General features: G+C 31.8%; 3 protein-coding genes and 1 long non-coding RNA gene across 10 annotated transcripts; 1 reads left to right on the top strand and 3 right to left on the bottom strand.

Moving 5' to 3' along the window:
• The first annotated feature begins 3 nt into the window (after positions 1-3).
• On the top strand, positions 4-2,744 carry LOC131005997 (peptidyl-prolyl cis-trans isomerase FKBP20-1). Its single transcript, XM_057933149.1, has 6 exons — positions 4-195; positions 926-1,054; positions 1,375-1,508; positions 1,594-1,673; positions 2,222-2,314; positions 2,409-2,744. Exons 2-6 carry the CDS (start codon positions 946-948, stop codon positions 2,551-2,553), a joined length of 561 nt encoding a protein of 186 aa, XP_057789132.1. The 5' UTR covers positions 4-195; positions 926-945; the 3' UTR covers positions 2,554-2,744.
• LOC131006057 (uncharacterized) lies at positions 2,578-5,534 on the bottom strand. Its single transcript, XR_009095411.1, has 2 exons — positions 5,079-5,534; positions 2,578-4,381 (listed from the first exon to the last, which is right to left on the bottom strand). It is a non-coding gene; the product is annotated as an uncharacterized LOC131006057 (long non-coding RNA).
• Positions 5,535-13,429: 7,895 nt separating this feature from the next.
• On the bottom strand, positions 13,430-15,385 carry LOC131005943 (putative F-box protein At3g10430). Its single transcript, XM_057933067.1, has 3 exons — positions 15,109-15,385; positions 13,691-14,685; positions 13,430-13,613 (listed from the first exon to the last, which is right to left on the bottom strand). The coding sequence occupies exons 2-3, from the start codon at positions 14,662-14,664 to the stop codon at positions 13,544-13,546; spliced, it is 1,044 nt and encodes a 347-aa protein (XP_057789050.1). The 5' UTR covers positions 14,665-14,685; positions 15,109-15,385; the 3' UTR covers positions 13,430-13,543.
• A 2,160-nt stretch (positions 15,386-17,545) lies between these two features.
• LOC131005971 (E3 ubiquitin-protein ligase SDIR1) lies at positions 17,546-21,282 on the bottom strand. Of its 7 annotated transcripts, none has more exons than XM_057933106.1 (9): positions 21,057-21,282; positions 19,592-19,759; positions 19,440-19,494; positions 19,294-19,346; positions 18,964-19,192; positions 18,766-18,877; positions 18,230-18,275; positions 17,953-18,078; positions 17,546-17,853 (listed from the first exon to the last, which is right to left on the bottom strand). In XM_057933106.1, exons 2-9 carry the CDS (start codon positions 19,667-19,669, stop codon positions 17,728-17,730), a joined length of 825 nt encoding a protein of 274 aa, XP_057789089.1. In that variant the 5' UTR covers positions 19,670-19,759; positions 21,057-21,282; the 3' UTR covers positions 17,546-17,727. The 7 variants fall into 7 exon arrangements, with proteins under 7 accessions (XP_057789089.1, XP_057789094.1, XP_057789093.1 ...); XM_057933111.1 differs by having other exon boundaries at positions 19,592-19,681; positions 21,057-21,248; XM_057933110.1 differs by having other exon boundaries at positions 19,592-19,721; positions 21,057-21,247.
• Positions 21,283-21,696: the final 414 nt, after the last annotated feature.

Here is a 21,696-nt window from a genome sequence, read left to right as displayed (position 1 = left end):
GTCAGATTTATTTTAAATCAACCATGATTTTATCAACAAATAATGCAACGAAGGAATAAAAGAAGCAGCAAACAAGAGCTAGTGTGATGCAAAGCAAAAGATTGAGCAGAGAAGAATCTTTATGGCCGAAACCCTCTTCTACTTCTTCTGCACCTCTGCTGCCGCCGTCTTTCCCTTTGCTTCTTCTCCGCTCAGGTATGTATTTTTTTACAATACACTCAATTTCCCTTTTGATATCTCAGTTTATGGTTTCGAGTTCTGAATTTGGTGGAATAAGGATTAGGGTTTCTGGGCTTGTGGGTTTGTTTTACTTGAATAGCTAAAGGTTTTATTTATTTTCTTATTTTCGTTGTGATTTATGGAAATTCGATAGCTCAATTGATGGATGATTGTTCTTGTTCAATCTTTGACTTTTTTTGTGATTCTGGAATAAATTCTTCGTTGGGTTTAGAGAGCCCGTTTTTTAACCCTAATTTATTAGAAATAACAGATGCACTCTGTTTGGTAACAGTTAGAGTCAATAAGTTTTTCACTTTAATTTATCAAATCTTTCTTCATAATCTGCTTGTTGTATTGCACGTTTGAAAAAAAATTAGAGTATTTCGTATAATCACAACCAAAAACATATAATATGCACTGTATTTTTCATCTTGAATGCACCTATTATCATTTTTGTGCGAAATGCAAGGCTAATTTCAGCCCTTGAGGTTGCTAAATGAGGAACATACAATGGAAATGATACTTACAAACACTATATCTTCTTTCGAGTATGATAAGCGGTCCAAATTTCTATCTGGTTTTGCTCATGTTCATCTGAATTATGACCTTGGAAGTTCGGATTGTCTATGATGGTCTTCATGCAGAACATTTATTCATTTAGATGTCATTTTGCAAGTTTAAACCCACTAATATTGTGTTTTCACAGCAAGTTGAGAGATCAGAATCATGGCTGATACAATTGATTTGACCGGGGATGGAGGTGTCCTGAAGACCATAGTGCGCCGAGCAAAAGCTGATGCACTTGCTCCATCAGAGAGTCTTCCACTACTCGACGGTAAGTTTAGACTGCCACTCACTTTTTCACTTTTTTCATGTTATGTAAATTTACAATGTAAACAACTAACTAAGGCAAATAGGACGGTGAGGAGTTTAATGGGATGATCAGAAGATACGGAATTTGTGTTCAAGAGTCTCAAGACTAGCAAATTATCTGTGTGCTGAAGGGATATATTTGAAAAGCCTTAAGTATGTTTTGAAATCTAGGCATCTATTCTGTTTTTCCTCACTTAGGTTAGGGAATATTTTATGAAGTTGCTTCTCTTCAGTTGTTGCTACAACGGGTAACTCTTCCTTTATTCTTGATTTTTGTGACAGTTCATTATGAAGGCACTTTTGCTGAAACTGGCGAAGTTTTTGATACTACACACGAAGATAATACTATCTTCACGTTTGAATTGGGCAGTGGGACTGTGATTAAAGCTTGGGATGTTGCGCTCAAAACCATGAAGGCAAACTATTCTTTTTATGCAGCTAATACAGTAATACTACTATAGAATTTCCCCTTAATTCTTGTTCCTTTATTTTGTTTTGCAGGTTGGTGAAGTTGCAAGGATTACTTGTAAGCCAGAGTATGGGTATGGCAGCGCCGGTTCCCCACCTGATATTCCCCCAGAGTAAGATCCTGCTCTTTTCTAACCTGATGTTTGTCTAATGAACAAAATTTGTGCAATTGTTACAACCATATGTATAGTAGTTAGAAACGAAGAGCAATCAAGTTAATATTCTATATTTCCAATGCATTTCTTTGAATTTTATAAGTTTCTGAAAAATATGATCTTGGAAACATTGTGCTGACAATTGATATCTGATATATGCGGAACATGTAAGTTGTGTGTTCTGTTGGTCACGAACAAGTTGCCGGATTCATTGGTGTGGGAGTTTCTTTGGAGATCATTCGAGAAGCACCTAATTGTTGAATAAATATGTAAATCAGCTCACTCTGGTTTACTTCTGCTTCTTTCCTCTCATCCATTTCTGCAAGATGGAATATCATTTTGACATGCGTATATCTTAATCGTCTGCTCCTTTGTGCTTTTTGAATGACAAATCTTAATATGCATTTGCATCGAATACCTCCCTATATGATATGCAATGATATCCTATTCTACAAAATCAGAATTAGCTTTCTGATAACGGCTACTATATTAATTTCCTGCTGCAGCGCGTCACTTATTTTTGAGGTGGAGCTGGTGGCCTGCAGACCTCGCAAGGGTTCTAGCCTAAGCAGTGCCTCAGACGAGAGGGCAAGACTCGAGTAAGTCTTGGAAAATCCAGACATTTAGTCTTGAATGTGCTTAAATTCAGTCCAGTCCTTTGTTGTTTTGATGAAAATATGTGTGTTTGTTTAGTGAGCTGAAGAAGCAACGGGAAGCAGCTGCTGCGGTCAAGGAGGAAGAGAAGAAGAAAAGGGAAGAAGCGAAAGCAGCCGCGGCTGCTAGGGTTCAAGCCAAACTCGATGCCAAGAAAGGCAAAGGGAAGGGCAAAGGCAAGTAATAGTGATGTTTTATGCGATGGTTAAACATAAAGCTTAACTAGCTGCACTACACAGCAACTCTGCCCCTTCTTTTATAATTTCTGCAACAATGATGAAAAACCAATGTATCTCTATGAAAACCAATCTTGAAATAAGGCGATATTTTGTGACAAGTAATCGAAATATATATGTATTTCAATGTAGTATTCAATAGTGTTTACACCACTACATCTATATAGCTATTTAGTCAATTCTGAACTCCTATTGAAGCACATATACATATCAATATACATATACAGGTATGTATAATTAAGCAAACAAATATATATGTTTAAAACTTAAACCATGTCCGAAGCATCAGCTTCTCCTTGAGCGATCTCAGACCATTGCGAACCGGCTCTATACTTGCAAACCGGGCACGCCCCTTGCTGCCGCACAAGTATAAAAAAATGGAGGAGTGCCAACTTTCTGTGACGCGATTTAGTGGTACTCGGAATGGCGGTCAATATTTAAAGGTTATTAGGCTGAATGGTGACGAGGTCTATGATTTCTTTCTTGACATGTCATTTATGGGCGAATTAGAATATGAAAATTACATTCAGACTAGTTATTGTGATGGGATTTTCTGTTTCAATTCTTTTAATGGTCGGATTGCTCTTTGCAACCCGAGGGCCAACACCGTGAAACTCCTTCCCCCGATCCTTCCCGCTCCCCCTTCGTCTCAAATCGAAGTTTATAATCGTGATTTTGGCTATGATTTTACATCTGATGACTACAAGGTCATTAGAATCTATGATGTTAAGTACGACATTAAAGATTGTAATAGATATCTTGGTGCCACTGAAAAATGTGAATTATTTTCGTGAAAATCTAAATCTTGGAAAGAAATTGAGTATGAAGGATGTTCGTTTATTTGCGACCATGATGGTTATGCCCATGTAGGTTGTAGTTATTATTGGTTAGCTATTGATTTCATTCTAGCGTTTAATTTCAGTGAAAAAAAAATTTCTCACATCCCCTTACCATTATCTTGTAAAGAAAAATATTTTAATGGAGATACTCCAGTTTGTCACGTTGTCGTAACTCCAAACTCTCGTTTAGGTGTCATTTTTTATAGCAAAGTTAGAGTGTCCAAGACTTTTCAGGTTTGAGAATATGGAATAAATGCAGAAAAGTCTTGAACACTCCAACTTTGCTATAGAAAATGACACCTAAACGAGAGTTTGGAGTAACGACAACGTGACAAACTGGAGTATCTCCATTAAAAGATTTTTCTTTAAAAGATAATGGTAAGGGGATAACTACAATAGCTAACCAATAATAACTACAACCCACATGGGCATAACCACCATGGTCGCAAATAAACGAACATCCTTCGTACTCAATTTCTTTCCAATAATTAGATTTGAACGAAAATAACTCACATTTTTCAGTGGCACCAAGATATCTATTAAAATCTTTAATGTCGTATTTAACAACATTATAGATTCTAATGACCTTGTAGTCATCAGATGTAAAATCATAGCCAAAACCACAATTATAAACTTCGATTTGAGACGAAGGGGGAGCGGGAAGGATCGGGGGAAGGAGTTTCACGGTGTTGGCCTTCGGGTTGCAAAGAGCAATCCGACCATTAAAAGCATTCAAACAGAAAATCCCATCACAATAACTAATCTGAATGTAATTTTTATATTCTAATTCGCCCATAAATAACATGTCAAGAAAGAAATCATACACGTGGTCACCATTCAGCCTTATAGCCTCTAAATATTGACCGCCATTCGGAGTGCCACTAAATCGCGTCACAGAAAGTTGGCACTCCTCCATTTTTTTATACGTGTTTCGAACCTGCAATAGCACAAATATTTATAATCAGAATATTCAAATGGTAGGTTCATAAAAAATAAAATCAATATTGTTCGTTCTTTCATGTTTCTTGGTTTAGCTGTCATGAGAAAGCTTCCAAATTATGCTTCTTTCTCCGAGGAAAACAATTTAAATAAAATAAAACGAACTGGAATAAAAATAAATAAAAAAATTGCTAAATCTTTTAGTAAGTGCAGATCTATAATTTATTTTTTTTATTTTTATTTCTTTGAGGGGGAATACAGATCTATACTTAATTAATTAATAATCCTAACTATGTTTAAACATCTGAAAAGTATATTTCCAAAAAAAATAAACAACGGAGAGATAAACTAATTTTCTCAAAATCTAGAGAAGAACTTCAATTCGCAAACCTAGATCTTTCAGAAACTAAAAACATTTAAAATTTGTAAAACTAACAATTCTAGAAACATAACTTGTGTGTAATTGAAGAAAAGAGAATATTGATTTTATTTTCAAATGAAGAGATGAGAAACTTCAATTCGGGAAACCTAGATCTTTCAGAAACTATAAAATTCATGTACTGTCTTTTCAAATAAAGCAGAAATCGAATAAGTGAATGGAAAACGGCATATAAAAGAGAAGAAAAGGACTGATGAGAAAAACACAGAATGGGAGCAAAAAGAGAGGAGAAGAAATAAGGGAGATGGAGGTTTACCTCACCTAAAAGAGAGCAGAAGCTCGGTGTTTGTGAGGAATAAGGGATCAAGAGCAGCTATCTATCTATCTATCTATACTAATATTAAAGCATAGATTTTTGGGGAGCAGTTTCCCGCCGAATGTCACATTCTTTAGCCCAATGGATATTGCTCGAGTTTGTCCGTTGGGTAATCGCATTGAAGCAGTTTTGGCTCGAATTTATGAAGCCTAAATTTGAATTTGAATCTGCCAATTGTTTTTACAATCTATAAATAGCAGCTCCTTAGCTATTAATTTCTCAACTTTCCTTTCTGCAATTTTACATTTGTAATAATTCTCTCTGTTTTTCCGATTTTTTTTTCTTACTTTTTCTTTTTGATAGCATCTGTTGTTTTCTTCATAATTAAATCCATACTGTTAGTTGTCAGAGTGGAAATTGCTTTAAAAGAGCATAGATTCAAAATGTTGCTCTCAAGTAAAAAATATACCCCCTCCGTCCGCCAAAAGTATTTCACAATTACTATATTTGGCGTCCGCAAAAAGTATTCCACTTTCCTTTTTAAGTCATGGTCCCACCATCCACCTTTATATTTTATCCTTACAAACACTCTTTATTTACAAAAAAACCCACCCCAAATTCAATCTCAACCACACATCTTACAAAAAAACCCACCCCAAATTCAATCTCAACCACACATCTCATAAAGTGGTAGGACCCTTTCTCCACTACATCAACATCATCACACATTTTATTAAACTCCGTGCCCCAAAGTGGAATACTTTTGGCGGACGGAAGGAGTATTATGTTTTTGGCTTTATATTATTACCTGTTGGAATATTTACAGAATATATTATGTTTTTGGCTTTATATTATTACATGTTGGACAGAGGCTACTGCTGCGAACGCAGGGCGAGTCGGCGGTGAGGGAGACTGAGAGACGAGGGGGTTGGGCAAGCCGGCGGCGGTGCATCGAAAGATGAGGAGATGAGGGAGACTGGGAGACGCGGGAGCCGGCGACGGCGGCTGCACTGAGAGGCCGAAAACGAGAAAGAAAGTGAAAGAGACCGAGAGCGTGCGTTGCGAGAGAGAGGGAGGAGACGAGAGTGAGAACAAAGAAACGGCGCTAGATCTAGGTTTTAGTTGTTTGGATTTTATGTTTGTTTTTTTTTATTTTAGTTGGGCTTTTTGGGACTTCAAAAAAAAAAGTTTACGGGCCAGAATTGGCATATATTTTTTTGAGTTCTCCAAATTCAATAGCTCCAAGCCTCAAGTATAGTGGGATCAAAATATTGTTAAGACAAAACAAAATATTATGAGGTTGGTTAGATTTTCCTAACTAAAAGAATAGTGTTGGGGGAAATATACATTTTGTCTAGATTACTCTAATACAGAGCTGGATATAGGTAAAATTGAAAAATGAGTATTCTTTTAAATCATGGACTATGAATGACAATAAACTGTACAGTTTCAATTTTATTATTGAAGATGCATGCACCTAATTTATTAGTAATTTTTTGGGAAAGTAGTAATGAAAATTCAATGATTCATCTTCACTTACAAACAATAATAATTAATTGATTGATATATTTTATCTATACAATTAAAAATAAACATGATCTAATTCATAAAAGTACAACTTAAAAATTCCTAATTAAATAGGCTGCATGAATAGTATTATAAGATTTTTAAAATTAAAAAACTTGACTATTTATTAATTTAAAAGGACAGATTCTATTTTTTTCAAAGAAAAAAATTAAGTAATTTTTTCCTAATTAAATAAGCTGCATGAATAGTACTTCGTTTTTTCAAATTATGAAAATTAGTCCATTGCTCCAAATTATAATTTTTTAGTCAAACTTTACCAATATATTTTTTATTACACATTTGGATGGGAGACTTTCAAATTATTTACTTAGTTATTTTTTATTACATATGTTTGAATGATAGGAGACATTTTGTATTACATGTTTGAGTAGAAAACTTTAACAAAATAATTCACGAGTTATTGTTTTTTTTTTTTAATCTTTCATATTGGTGTTTTCTTTTAAGCTATGATATTATGAAACAATATGTGTATAAAACATACACGATTTTCATTATTTTTATTAGCACCAATGACATTATTTCAAATAAACTGGGCAATAATACATACGTAAATTAGAGAAACTATAACAATATTGAAGCAGAGATTTTTGGAGGAATTTGTTTCCCGCCAATTGCGGCACTCTTTTCTCCAATGAGTAAAAGGAGTTTTATCTATTAGATTATGTAAAGGTTTTCTGTTTTGGCTCCATTTTTTGGAGTCTAAATTCAAATTTGAATTTTGGAGCCCAATTTTAAAGCTAATTTGTTGATCATCTAAGTCTATAAATATAGGATCATTACATAAATTAATAGTTAATTATTGCTTAGTTATTATAGTTAATTTGACCTATGATAGCTAATTTCTATATAATTTTTTTATCGCATTAAATTAATATTAAATTAATTGTAATTTCTATTTCAAAATTAAATCTTTAGTTTGATATATAACAAATTACAATGTATGAAAAATGTAATGTAAATGAGTAATTTTTACATAGTTGTGTGAAAAAATTATTGGGTAAATCAGTATTCAAATTAATTGTAATTTCTACTTTAAAATTCAACCTGTATTTTGACTATATAATAATATATAATTATACTGCATAAAATTATAGAGTAAAAAATAGTTCAAGAATAATTATAATTTCTTAATTCTGGACCGTTTTATGGATCATGATCAATGGATGAGATTGTTTCTCACTTCTTTAAATATTTGTCTTTCTCAATAGAACTTTTCCTTATATATATATGATGGAGTTCTATGGAGACCACTTCTTATATAGAGAATGAAGATCAAATCTTGTGCGTCGATCTTACTTAATCTAACGGTGATCATTCGTCCATTAATTATTGTAATTTTTTCATATTTATTTATTTCCCTAATTACAACTAATCAAATCTTTTATTTATGATCAAATTTCTCCCTCATTGATCCGTCCCTCTCTCCAAACTCTCTCTCTCTCTCCCACACGTTCGTAGAAAATACTAATAAACATGATAATGTTCGTAGAAAAACAAACGAACATACTAATGTTCACATAGAAAATACTAATGAACGTACTAATGTTCGTTGCTATGTTCGTAGAAAAATGAATGAACATACTAATGTTCGATGATATATGCGTAGAAACACAAATGAACAGTGATATGTTCGTAGGAAAAAAAATGAACATACTAATGTTCAACTATTACGTTCATTGACGAATGGTATCACATCAGAAAAGGAATGGAGCATTTCACGGGATTTCATAAACATACAAAATTAATTTAATATCATGGAATTTTATGGTCTCTTGATTTAGATTCATCCAACGGACATGATGTGGTCTCTATTCTCCATCTAAGTAGGTGGTCTCCATAGAACTCCACCCTATATATATATATATATATATATATATATATATATATATGTGTGTGTGTGTGTGTGTGTGTGTGTGTGTAATTTAATGTCGCATTTTTATTATCATTTTAACTTTGTTTTATTAAATTACATAGCTTTATATATCCATGTGTATTGATACATATATTATATATACGTATCAATAGTTATGCTATTTTGATTAAATCGTTGCCCATAATAGAGATTTACATGTATTGGTGTTATTTTAAATGTATATAAAAACTATTTGAAGTATTGAATTATTAATTTATTGGAGTACCTTTTATATATAATTGTGTATTGGTAAGGCTAAAGTAAAAATTCATTTTAAAATATAAAATTAGGAATCATGTCATTTCTTAGATTATGAGATCGACGCGATTGATTTTTTACTTTTTTAAATGAATTAGGTCTTGGGTTAGAATCTCATAGGGACGATTTTTTTTTATAAAACTCATCATTATTCGAATTTCATACGAGTTCTTGATGATATTTGAATAAGGGAAAAATGAGTCCGAGTTGGCGATAGTGATAGTGGATCAGTGAGTTTCAACAAAAAAAATTGAGAAGATAAGAATGAATTATATAGGGAGAGGTTGAGATATTGTTGGTTTTGTAAAGATTTAAAGAGAGTGAGTGTTGACGCAAAGAGAAAAAAAGAAAACATAACATATGTTTAAATATTACTCCCTCTGTCCCGGCTTTTAGTATCCAGTTGAAAATCACACAGGTTTTAATAAAGTAGTTGAGTGTTTTGTGAGTGGAATAAGTGTCCCACATTTTATGTGAGTTTTAAAGCGCCATTTTGGGCTTCATTTAATGACTCAGCAAAAGCTCTGCCACATAGGTGACACGTCATGTAATTAATGGTCAGAAAACATCATTAAGGGAAAATTAAGAATCGGATCAACGGTCATGGATTTTAACGAGAAATTTTTAGGTCATGGGTAAAATGTGAAACGGGCAAAACTATCGGAATTTTGACGCTATTTGCCCAAAATAGAAAATGAATACTAAAATATAACTTTCAACAAATTCTCATTTTACAAATAAACTTTAAAATTACTTAATTATTTTTTTAAAATAATTTGCTATCTCGTGTTTTTCGATCAAACTTAGTGTTAAGTGATTGCATAAAACCCTATGTATTCAAATTCACTGATTACTTAAATGACGTTAATTTGGGCATATTAAAATGACATTGTTTACGTTTTATAATTAACATGTAAATAAATTGAGGCATAAATTAAGAATCAGGCCTTGAAGTTGATAAAAGAAAGTAAGAGGCTTAAAGCTGACGAGAAAAAGATAGGGGATAAAGTGGAGAGAGAAAACAACAAGAGAGAAAGCGAGAGAATGAGAGAGGAGAGAGAACGAGAAGTTTAGGGTTAGCTTTTTATTGTTTGTTGCATAAACAACATCACTTTCATCCAACAATACAACGCCGTTTCTATTTTTTTTATATGAGCATATTTATTCTATGTCACCACATCGGAATCCAACGAGATAGCTAAATGAGAAAAAAATTACTAATTGAGTAATTTTAATAATAGTATTTTATGAATTTTCTCTTTGTTAATAGTTGATCAATAATATGTTATTGTTTTATTACTTTATATATATATATATATATATATATATAGTATATATGTCTTTTATATTTATTATAATTTTCTCAGATTCATTATTTATTTATTTATTCATTTATCTTTAACTTTGTGTATTAATTATTCATATTTACAAATTTTTATATTTTCTCCGTCTACGAAAAAGTAGTTTTTTTTTTTTTGCCATTCTGGAATGTTCTCAAAATTAGTTCATTTTCAATTTTGAAAACTATTTATCACATGATGAGTCATATTTTTTTACTCGCAATACAATTAATTATCATTATAAAACATTAGTATTTTTTAAGTGGCATCATTTTTCCACTCATAATATAATAATCATTTTTATTTAAACTCGTGTTGTCTCTTACTAGAACATTTTTTGAGGGAAATCTTATTATAGCCCTCTTTCATAAAAACATAAGTTTTATAGCCCTAGTTTATAATAGATAAGTTATATAGCCATTTTAAGTTTAAAAGACTATAACACCCTTTGACTTTTTTGTACTCGATGGTGTACTCGATGGCACCATCGAGTACTCGATGACACCATCGTGTACACCATCGAGTACATTTTTTTATGGATAATAGAAATACATTTCTAAGCCGTGCATCGCACGGGGTACAATACTAGTTTCTACTAAAGGTTAAGGCTTTCATTTTGGAAAGGAGCATCAATCAAATAAATCTTTCCATAACTCATAATTGTCAACAAGGAAAGGTGAATTAGGGTTTCTATGAATTTTACTTTGGGCTCAAGTAATGGACTCCAAGAAAGAATTTGAGCTGAAATAAATAAAAAAAATATAATTGTTTGGGCTTTAATATGTAGTATCTTCCAGAAATATATTATTGGGTTTTTTTAATCCCAATTTTCAAGTTTTTTTTTTCAATAACAAAATTATATACCTGACAGCAGACAGATATAACAAATGTTAAGTTGACATATGAAATCCTACGTGTATTTTCAATAAGTAAAATAATTCAACAAATTAGTTTCCCGATGCATCACCGAAAACATTCTAGTCTTATTGAGTTTAAATTCTATAGTTTTTTTTCTTTTTCTTTTGAGGAATATAAATTCTATAATTCTTAAATATGAAATGCAACTCGTGTTTTTAGTGACTTTTCATAATTTTTATTTATTTATTTATAAATGTTTCAATTCTAACGCAAAATGCTTCTATAGAAATGGAAACAAAGTTATACTGACAGCTAAAAAGTTTTGAAACATGAAACATTAATTAGTTTGTTAATTGAAATTTGAATTTTCAAATGCAAACTCCCAAATGATTTGGGTAAACGTTTGAAATGAGGTCAAGACTAGGGATGTAAACGAATCAAATCGAATCGAATATCATTGGATTCAATTCATATTCGTAAAAATAATTAATATTCGAATACCTTTTGAGTCATATTTTGTTATTCGTATTCGATTCGTATACTATTCGCGAATACTCGAACCGAATCGAATATTCGTTTGTCTTTTTTTACAAATGTGTGTTACACAATATCAATCGAATATTCGGTTCGAAAAATTCCTATTATTAATTTAATTCGAATATATTCAATTCATGATTTGAATAAAAAAAAAATCTAAAGTAATATTTCAAAATTTACTTAAAAAATTCAATAATATATACTAAAAATATATTCTTCTATTTCAAAATCCAACTCCAAAAATAAAATACAAGCCTAATATATTCAAAAGTTTGCATAATATAAATAAGCATTGGAATAAAACAAACATTAATTAAAAGACTGTTATATAGCCGTTCAATAAACAAAAGTATGTTGTAGTTTCGCTAGAATTATTTTTAAGTAATATTAAGAATATCTTAAGACTGATCTTAAAAAGCCTCAAAACTTTACATACAAATTAGGCAGATAAAGAAACATTCAATATCACATACTATCTTTCGTATGAATTATATTAGGAAACAAATTCTTCTAAAGTTATGATTATTATTAGTGTTATTCACGTTTATTTAAATAAATATTATTTATTATTTATTTTACTTTAGGGGTTTTGGCAAATAAAATCACGAACTATTTCGAGTTTGTAATTTTAACGCGACTTTTGAAGTGTGGCGAATTAAATCACCAACTTTTTAATTTTTGCAATTACGTCCCCCCAATTTTTTTTCGGTCGCTAGAGTGTTGAATTGGAGCTTACGTGGATTAGTAAAGACGGCACTGTTGAATTGGAGCTTACGTGGAGCTTAAATGACGTCATTTTTCACAATTTCAATTGAATATTTCTCCAAATTATAAAGAGATTGTATCCTATGTTTGCACTATGATTTTCAATATTCATCAATTTTATAGAAAACAACGTTGTAACATGAATATTATATGACGAACTAATCCACGTAAACTCCAATTCAACAATTTGGCTATCGAAAAAAATTGGGGGGATGAAATTGCAAAAATTGAAAAGGTGGTGATTTAATTTGCCACACTTCAAAAGTCACGTTAAAATTGCAAATTCAAAATAGTTCGTGATTTTATTTGCCAAAACCCCTTTACTTTATATCAAATTTATTATTTATATTTTAATATTATATATATATAGAATATTTTCGAATACCGAATCGAATCGAATATCGTGATTCTCGAATAGTATTTGATAACTAAACGAATCAAAAAAAATATTTGTATTCGCATTCGAATCATAAAATTTGATATTTGAATATCAAAAATTCGAATCGAATACCGAACCAAATCAAAATTATTTGCTTCATTTACATCCCTAGGGAGTTTAATTATTCACAAGGTGTCGATCTCACCTCTTTTAATTAATTTACACATTTTTCTTAGTTTTTATATGAAAGAAATTGGGAGATAAAAGAATGGAACGAAGAAAGTATTTTTACCTTCTCATTGCGATCAAATTCTTAAAACGGTCAAAATTACAACTAAATGTCTAAATAAATTCTCCACACAAAATTAGCCCTCTCCCAAGACAATGTGGTGTGAGGCAAATTAGTCCGATTCAAATTCTTTATTTTATTTATATGGAACAAATTTTACGAATTAAAAAATATACATATAATAATAAAAGTTTTAATAACATTGTATACCAATCGAATTAAACTACGACATGCCCAATCTCAATCCACGCCACATTTCAACTTCAATCTAATCTATAAAACAGCTGAATTGCTGCTATATCAACTTAACGCAGCTCATCTAATACACTACACATTGAATCAGCAAAGCATGAACAATGTAAATCGAATTTGAAAGGAAATTTCAAGTCACACTACAAAGAGAAAAGAGAAAATTCAATCAACCAATACAGTTCAAAATCTTCCAGAAATATATTACCAAATCTCTTACATCATCCCTAAAAAAAAGTGAATAAATCACCAGAAGCCAAGAGATTACATAATGAATTTTTGATGATATTATCAACCTTCCTTCATAGCTTTCCTCAGTTCTCTACTCCAGCACGCATCCCATTCTTGTGCACTTTGGCCACTGCATAAACAAATTTAAAACTTGGTCATTACACAGTGTTTTGATAATAAGCAAAAGACTAGAGGATTCATACATACTTAATCCGCTTCGAATCCTGCAACATGGGAGGATTTGAGGATGGCATAGTAGTACAAATCCCCATCACATATTCATGATCATAAATATCCAGTTCATTCAATGTTCCCTCAACCCAGTCATAGACTAGTAGTTGAAGGAAGCCCTTTTCAGCAGTAAATCGTGAAACATACATCAATGAACCAGTCAAGTTCAAAGGTCTGTGAACATTATCAAGACGGGCATCATTGTATAATTGAGACCATTCTGCATTTATTCCATATTCCCAAACCTGAAAAGTCTTGGACACTCCAACTTTGCTATAGAAAATGACACCTAAACGAGAGTTTGGAGTGACGACAACGTGACAAGCTGGAGTATTTCCATTAAAAGATTTTTCTTTAAAAGATAATGGTAAGGGGATGTGAGAAAATTTTTCTTCACTGAAATCAAACGCTAGAATGAAATCAATAGCTAACCAATGATAACTACAACCCACAAGGGCATAACCACCATGGTTGCAAATAAACGAACATCCTTCGTACTCAATTTCTTTCCAAGATTTAGATTTGAACGAAAACACCTCACATTTTTCAGTGGCACCAAGATATCTATCAAAATCTTTAATGTCGTACTTAACAACATCATAGATTCTAATGACCTTGTAGTCATCAGATGAAAAATCATAACCAAAACCACAATTATAAACTACGATTTGAGACGAGGGGGGAGCGGGAAGGATCGGGGGAAGGAGTTTCACGGTGTTGGCCCTCGGGTCGCAAAGAGCAATCCGACCATTAAAATCCTTAAAACAGAAAATCCCATCACAATAACTAGTCTGAATGTAATTTTCATATTCTAATTCGCCCATAAATGACATGTCAATAAAGAAATCATAGACCTCGTCACCATTCAGCCTAATAGCCTTTAAATATTGACTGCCATTCGGAGTGCCACTAAATCGCGTCACAGAAACTTGGCACTCCTCCATCTCCATTTTTTTATACGTGTTTCGAACCTGCAATAGCACAAATATTTATAATCAGAATATTCAAATGGTAGAAGATTAGGTTCATAAAAAAATAAAATCAATATTGTTCGTTCTTTCATGTTTCTTGGTTAGCTGTCATGAAAAAGCTTCCAAATTATTCTTCTTTCTCCGAGGAAAACAATTTAAATAAAATAAAACTAACTGGAATTAAAATAAATAAAAGATTGCTAATCTATCAGTAGGTGCAGATCTATAATTTTTTTTTGTTTGAGGGGTAAATCGCGTCACAGAAACTTGGCACTCCTCCATTTTTTTATACGTGTTTCGAAGTTGCAATAGCACAAGTATTTATAATCAGAATATTCAAATGGTAGAAGATTAGGTTCATAAAAAACAATAAAATCAATGTTCGTGCTTTCATGTTTTCAAAAGAAGAGATGAGAAACTTACGTGAGAGAGAAGAATTTGATCGGTAAAGATGTATTGAAGGTTGGAGTTGTATAAGAAGAGAGGAGTTACGGCGGCCGTTCAGAATCGGAGCAAAAGAGAGGAGTTATATAATGATTCTAAAATGTGAAACTTGTGGATCAAGCATATAAAATTATGAGAGATTAGGAAATAAACTAAGAATTATTGGATTTAAATAAGGAAAGCTTCCAAATTATTCTTCTTTCTCCGAGGAAAACAATTTAAATAAAATAAAACGAACTGGAATTAAAATAAATAAAGATTGCTAAATCTATCAGTAGGTGCAGATCTATAATTTTTTTTTTGTTTGAGGGGTAAATGCACATAATATGTGCACACATAATTGGATATTATAGTAATTTAATAAGTCAATAATTAATTTTAAATTAATTGTAGTTTACATAATTAACCTTACACAATAATTAAGGAAGAGATTGAGATATTTCCTATTCATATTCAACTTTTGATTGGATAAGTGATGAATACTTTTCCTAAATTATAATGCGTCTTTAATTTAAAGTTTTTTTTTTATCAATTTTATAGTTTGTGTATGACATCAATATTAATTTTTTTTTGTTTTAATTTGGACGAGAATCAATGCTAATATTTTTTTTTTTTGAGGGAAGAATCAATGCTAATATTAAAAAATAAAGAAGTTACAAATCTATTTATAATTATTGATTAATGATATAAATTAACTTTCTCAAGGACCCTCTCTAGTTAATAGTTATAGATTAAAAGATCTATAATACTAATTTTTAATTAATATATGACAAAATTATCAAAATCTCTGGAAAAAAAAAAGTTGAAGAACATATATGGTGAATCATTGTCCGGTGTAGGGGTGAGCAAAAAATTCGTAACCGAATAATCGAACCGATCCATATCAAAAAATTTAAATATGGTTCGATTTTTTCGGTTTTTCGGTTCGGTTCGCAATTTTCAAAATCGAAAAACTGAATTATATATATATATATATATATATAATATTCTAATTATAATTTTATAATATCTAACTTCAAATATTTTTTAAATTTTACAAAAAAATATAGAATTTTCAAAAAAAATCCGAAATTTTTGGTTTTTTCGAGTTTTTTTCGGTTTAATTCGGTTTTTCGGTTCGGTTCGATTTTAATTTTAAAAATTTCGGTTAATTCGGTTCGATTTTTTTTAAACCGGACTAAATTATATTATACGGTAGGACATTATATTATTAATAAATTTACTATAGTTGAAATCAAAAATATAAAATATGAAGGAATTATTTTAATGGTTTGAATGATAACACACGGTAGCTACTTTATTTGATTATTTCATAAAGGTATAGGTTAACGAAAAATCATAGCAAATTAGGGACACATAAATAGTAATTAGTAAATAAAAGTAAATGACTATAATTGTTTTAAAATAATGTCATCATGCGTTGAACACCTGGATCAACAACTCAATACAAATATACTATAAGAAAATATATTATGGAGTAATAAATTAGTGAAATAATAAAAATTAAAACAAATGACTAACAATGTGAAAATAATGTCATACGTTGAGCACGTCGATTGATTGATCTATAAAATTATATTGTAGGACATTGTATTATAATAAATTTAGTGAACTAGAAATATAAAATATAAAATATAAAATATAAAATAGGAAGGAATTATTATAATGGTTCGAATGATAAATGACTTTAGCTACTTTATTCGATTATTTCATAACGGAAACTTGAAATAAAAAATATAAAATATGAAGGAATTACTTTAATGGTTCGAATGATAATACAACTTTATTTGATTATTTCATAAAGGTATAGGTTAACGAAAAAATCATAGCAAATTAGGGACACAGAAATAAAAATTTAAAAATAAAAGTAAATTACTATAATTGTTTTGAAAAAATGTCGTCATGAGTTGAGCACATGGATCGACAACTCAATACAACTATACTATAAGAAAATAAATTATAATACATTAGTGAATTCGAAATAATAAATATAATTTTTATATTTAAAGTGACCATATAAAATTGTATGTCAAATGAAATAAAGAAAAAAATTTAATAATATTTATACATATCATTTTCCAAAAAAAATGTGGAGAATTTTTTTAAAAAATTAATAGTTACATGAACAGATTGTCTTGCTTTCTTGTCAGGTGCTAGATGCGGTCAAGGAGGAAGAGAAGAAGAAAAGGGAAGAAGCGAAAGCAGCCACGGCTGCTAGGGTTCAAGCCAAACTTCGATGCCAAGAAAGGCAAAGGGAAGGGCAAAGGCAAGTAAGAGTGATGTTTTATGTGATGGTTAAAAATAAAGCTTAACTAGCTGCACTATACAGCAACTCTGCCCCTTCTTTAATAATTTCTGCAACAATGATGAAAAACCAATGTATCTCTATGAAAACCAATCTTGAAATAAGGCGATATTTTGTGACAAGTAATCGAAATATATATGTATTTCAATGTAGTATTCAATAGTGTTTACAGTTACACCACTACATCTATATAGCTATTTAGTCAATTTTGAACTCCTATTGAAGCACATATACATATGAATATACATATACTGGTATGTATAAATAAGCTAACAAATATATATGTTTAAAACTTAAACCATGTCCGAAGCATCAGCTTCTCCTTGAGCGATCTCAGACCATTGCGACCCGGCTCTATACTTGCAAACCGGGCACGTCCCTTGCTGCCGCAGCCATGGATCTATGCAGTTGACATGGAACTGCGAAGAAACGCACATAAGATCGAACGCCCTCTAAACGGAAACGAAGAATGATTGTAGCATGATATAAATGTGTCGAACGGGTAAAATTAACGGAACCTGATGTAGACACGGCAAGCTACGGATGAGCTCTCCGGCGTTGACTTGCTCCAAGCAAACACTACAAGTCAGATCATCATCAGAGGTCTTTAACCCCACTTGTGGATTTGGAAGATCTTGCTTCTTCTGCAAATAGCATTAAACCATTAGTGAGCTTAACAATATGTAAACCAAGGCACAAATGCTATCAGCAACTCAAAGTTAAGGAAGAATGTAAAATGTTGCTTTACAAAATTGACTATAGTTTCATTTTATGTTTTGTGAAAATAATAAGTACCTCAACTGAGGCTGAAGAAGAGCCCTGCTGCACTGATGTACCCACACTGTAAGCAAAGGCAAACACCAAGATCCTTTTAGTGTAAAAAGATACGAAACCGGCCAAATTCTGATGCAGAAGATTCCCAAAAATGTATCTCTTTCTGTTCTTAACCAACGCGACTCACTAAATAAGCTGTTGCAACAACGTTAACCACAGCATAAACGAAATAGACTGTAACAGGTCGAGAAACTAATAGCATAACCATGTATGAATGAGTTGGATGCCATCATGTACACAAAAGGATAATGATATATTTGGTTTTTAAAAGTGCATCCTAGATGCTCTATATTTAGACAACACAACTCTGATTATTATAACAAAGATAGAATTTTTCGAGAGGCCCCTTCATTTAGTGAGTAATACAGTGAAGCACACCAAACGAGGACAGATCACATAGTGACCATTTTCAAGGACATCGCATGAAACTATATCAAATAGAGTTACTCTTATTATGCATAATGTACACATCGAGAAAGTTTTCAACCACTACTCACCCCTGAGGGCCGGAAACCTTATACTTGTGGACAGGAAGAGCATTGATCTCTTCGTCGGTCATAGAGGCTGTAGGGACATTGTCAGCATCCAGTGCTCGCAAAGTCTCGTAATCTGCACAGAGCACCAAATGCCACATGACAATCCATGCATAGAAGTCCTCGAATCATTCTCACCCTTCTGGAATAATGTACGCATACCTAAGTCGTCAAATTCCCTGTCGAGCAGTGCAAGCTGGAGTCTGAGACCTTGCAACCTTCCCCTAGTGGCAAGAGCTATGGATGGTGGCATATGAAGTCGCAATTCGGTGTGGCCAAGAAGACCACTAGCTGCAACAGCATGAGCTTGTGCCTGAGCTTGAAGTTGCTGACATGTTGCATACATCCTTAACGTAGTTGCCATCAGAAAGACCCCAAGCACCAGCCAGAGCTTTTCAGTATATAGAAAATTAGAGGTCAATTACACATATTAAAGTATTTCACAACTGATGGAACTCAACAAAAAATATTTATAATCCAAATAACACAAACCAGAAAATTGGGGGACATTTGGTGCGAGTTCAGAATCATAAACAGCAAAAGCACTGTCAATTTAAAAACACAGTTACATACTGCAGTTAGTAAACTGGACATAAGAGAGAAACACAGCACTAAATGGCCAATTTAATTAGTATTACCTGTGACAAGAAAAGCTAAGGAGTTGGTATTGACTGGTCGAGCAGCATGAACTCGCTGATCACCGGCAATAAGATTACATATGTTAAGGGAGTTGAGAATGTTCATTTGTAAATGCAAAATTATGTTTTAGGAACAAAGATTAGAGATTCACCACTGCACGCCGTTCAGGAATAAGTCCTGGAAACCCAGTTTCTATATCTCCTCTAGTACCTCTGAAAACAAAACTCATGATTTCCAACAACTGCAACAGCAAAGATTTATTTTTACAGATGCACCTCGAACTGTTGCCAAAAGATTTTATACACAGTGAGAACCAATCCTGAAAAGGAAAAGAGTTACCAAAGTAAATGAACAGAGTAGAAATTACTGTTATTCTACATAAGGTAATCCAACTTCTTGCAATTCTGAACAGAAAATTAAAGAAATGTAAAAAAATCTACAAAACGTTGAACAGACAATTAAAAAGAATTTTCATCAATATCTATGAAACAAACTGTTAACCATTCCCACAAAGAGAACTACATACTTCCCAAGTTTCTTCAATTACTCTATAACACCACTTCCTAAGCAGCTTAAACAGCAATACTAACACTCAAAGCAGCCTAAGTTTGACCTTGGTTAAGCTGCTACAAGGGAATCATACTATAACATTCAGAGATCGTGTGCTTAGTTTTAAGAGGTTGAAGCTGGCGTAAGACTAACATCACAAAATTCAATCGAGACTGATCAAGCCTTGAAGACCACAAACAAATAGAGCTATCATCTTCTGTCAGAAAACATAACACATAGTAATGATTAATCATCTAGTAAACTGGAAAACAATCTAACCCCCAGATCTGCAAATGGAACGAGTCCCGACTGTAACTTATAGCTAGTTTCCCAAGTAGGCTTTAAATATTACTTTATCAAACCAATCAAGATAAACAAATTTATGTTCGTTAATTCTTGAATCAAGAATTAGCTCCAACCCATTCAACAGCATTTGAGATCCTACACTTTAATACTATCTTCAAGATCATGTATATGAATTTTCAAACTAAGGGAGGTAGCTTGATACCTTACCGTGCTAAAATGATTGCTCCATTAAATTGCTAAAATGAAGATCTAAAATGATTGCTCCATTAAATTGATCAGTGATGCATTCTCATTTTATGATTCCACATTAGATATCAATCAGTGGCACTTATAATGCAGGGGAAAAAAAAGGCAGTTCTACTTCTACAGAGAAAAGGAAAATCCAAATCTCGCCATTTATGACAAGATTTTGGTATTGAATGAACGAAAACTCCCCTAATTCCCTACAATAACACCTCTCACAATTCTGAAATCACTTAAACTATGTCAATTTTTTCCAAGTATTTACATTCTTGAAAACCCAAAAATAAACAAAAAACGATAACAAGCACTCTATTTTACCTCAAAAAACCCCCCCAAAGAGCATATATCCAACAAATTCGAACAAAAAAACCCGAAAGCATTCACACAAGAAGCTAACACAGATAAATGTCTGCGACAAATTTTGGGAAATGCAAATCAGAGAAAATGTCAGCAGGCATATTCTTCACCAGAAAAAGTTCTGATTTTTGAAAAAGTGAGAGGGGCGAAATCTCACTTACAGTGATTGTTCTGTAGTATGGATCCGAATGCAAATAGTCGATCAAACAAAGTGATTTGGTTGAAGAAAAAATTGGTTGATTTCTGCGTTAGAGCTTTTTGAATATCGACGCATAAATTACCAAAAAAATAAATAAAGAAAAAAAAAGCCCAACGATGAAACTAAAATGAGATTACTTTTCCCAATTACTGCTTCCTGTGTAACACAGACAGCAGCATGCTCTGACGACGTCGTTTTGTCTTTTTATTGCCATTTCTCCGTTTGAAAAATGACTACAATCTCCATTCCATAATAATTACTACGTTCTATTATTTTCTATTAATTAAATAAGATGCTAGTATTAAAAATGAGATGCCAGTAACAAAATTAAAAGTTAAATTTAGATTTCGTTAGAAGCCGCCTTTTTTTTATTGACCCCTTTCAATTTATATCAAGAATTGTGAATATTCAAAGTCTAGTATATAAAGCATAGTTTAAAATTCTTTGTAAAAGCTGTATTTAAAAAAAAAAATCTTTGTAAAAGCTAGCGCCAAAAATGTGAGTAGTGAGTCATTATTTATAAATCTTTGTACATAATAATAATATATTTATTGTAATTTTATTAATTTACAATCTTAATATATAAGTTCAACAGAAAACTC

The sequence above is a fragment of the Salvia miltiorrhiza genome, chromosome 1, assembly GCF_028751815.1.
Source record: "Salvia miltiorrhiza cultivar Shanhuang (shh) chromosome 1, IMPLAD_Smil_shh, whole genome shotgun sequence".
Classification (NCBI taxonomy): Eukaryota; Viridiplantae; Streptophyta; class Magnoliopsida; order Lamiales; family Lamiaceae; genus Salvia; species Salvia miltiorrhiza.
The sequence above is the reverse complement of the archived record's forward strand: the minus strand, read 5'-3'. Positions and strand labels throughout refer to the sequence as shown.

Coding starts and splice junctions, on each gene's coding strand:
- LOC131005997 (XM_057933149.1), top strand. CDS start 946: ATGGCTGATACAATTGATTTGACCGGGGATGGAGGTGTCCTGAAGACC. Junction 1,055..1,374: donor GAGTCTTCCACTACTCGACG/GTAAGTTTAGAC, acceptor TTTTTGTGACAG/TTCATTATGAAGGCACTTTT. Junction 1,674..2,221: donor CCACCTGATATTCCCCCAGA/GTAAGATCCTGC, acceptor TTCCTGCTGCAG/CGCGTCACTTATTTTTGAGG.
- LOC131005943 (XM_057933067.1), bottom strand. CDS start 14,664: ATGGAGATGGAGGAGTGCCAAGTTTCTGTGACGCGATTTAGTGGCACT. Junction 13,614..13,690: donor CAGGATTCGAAGCGGATTAA/GTATGTATGAAT, acceptor TTGTTTATGCAG/TGGCCAAAGTGCACAAGAAT.
- LOC131005971 (XM_057933106.1), bottom strand. CDS start 19,669: ATGAGTTTTGTTTTCAGAGGTACTAGAGGAGATATAGAAACTGGGTTT. Junction 19,495..19,591: donor TTCCTGAACGGCGTGCAGTG/GTGAATCTCTAA, acceptor GCCGGTGATCAG/CGAGTTCATGCTGCTCGACC. Junction 19,193..19,293: donor AAATGTCCCCCAATTTTCTG/GTTTGTGTTATT, acceptor TATACTGAAAAG/CTCTGGCTGGTGCTTGGGGT.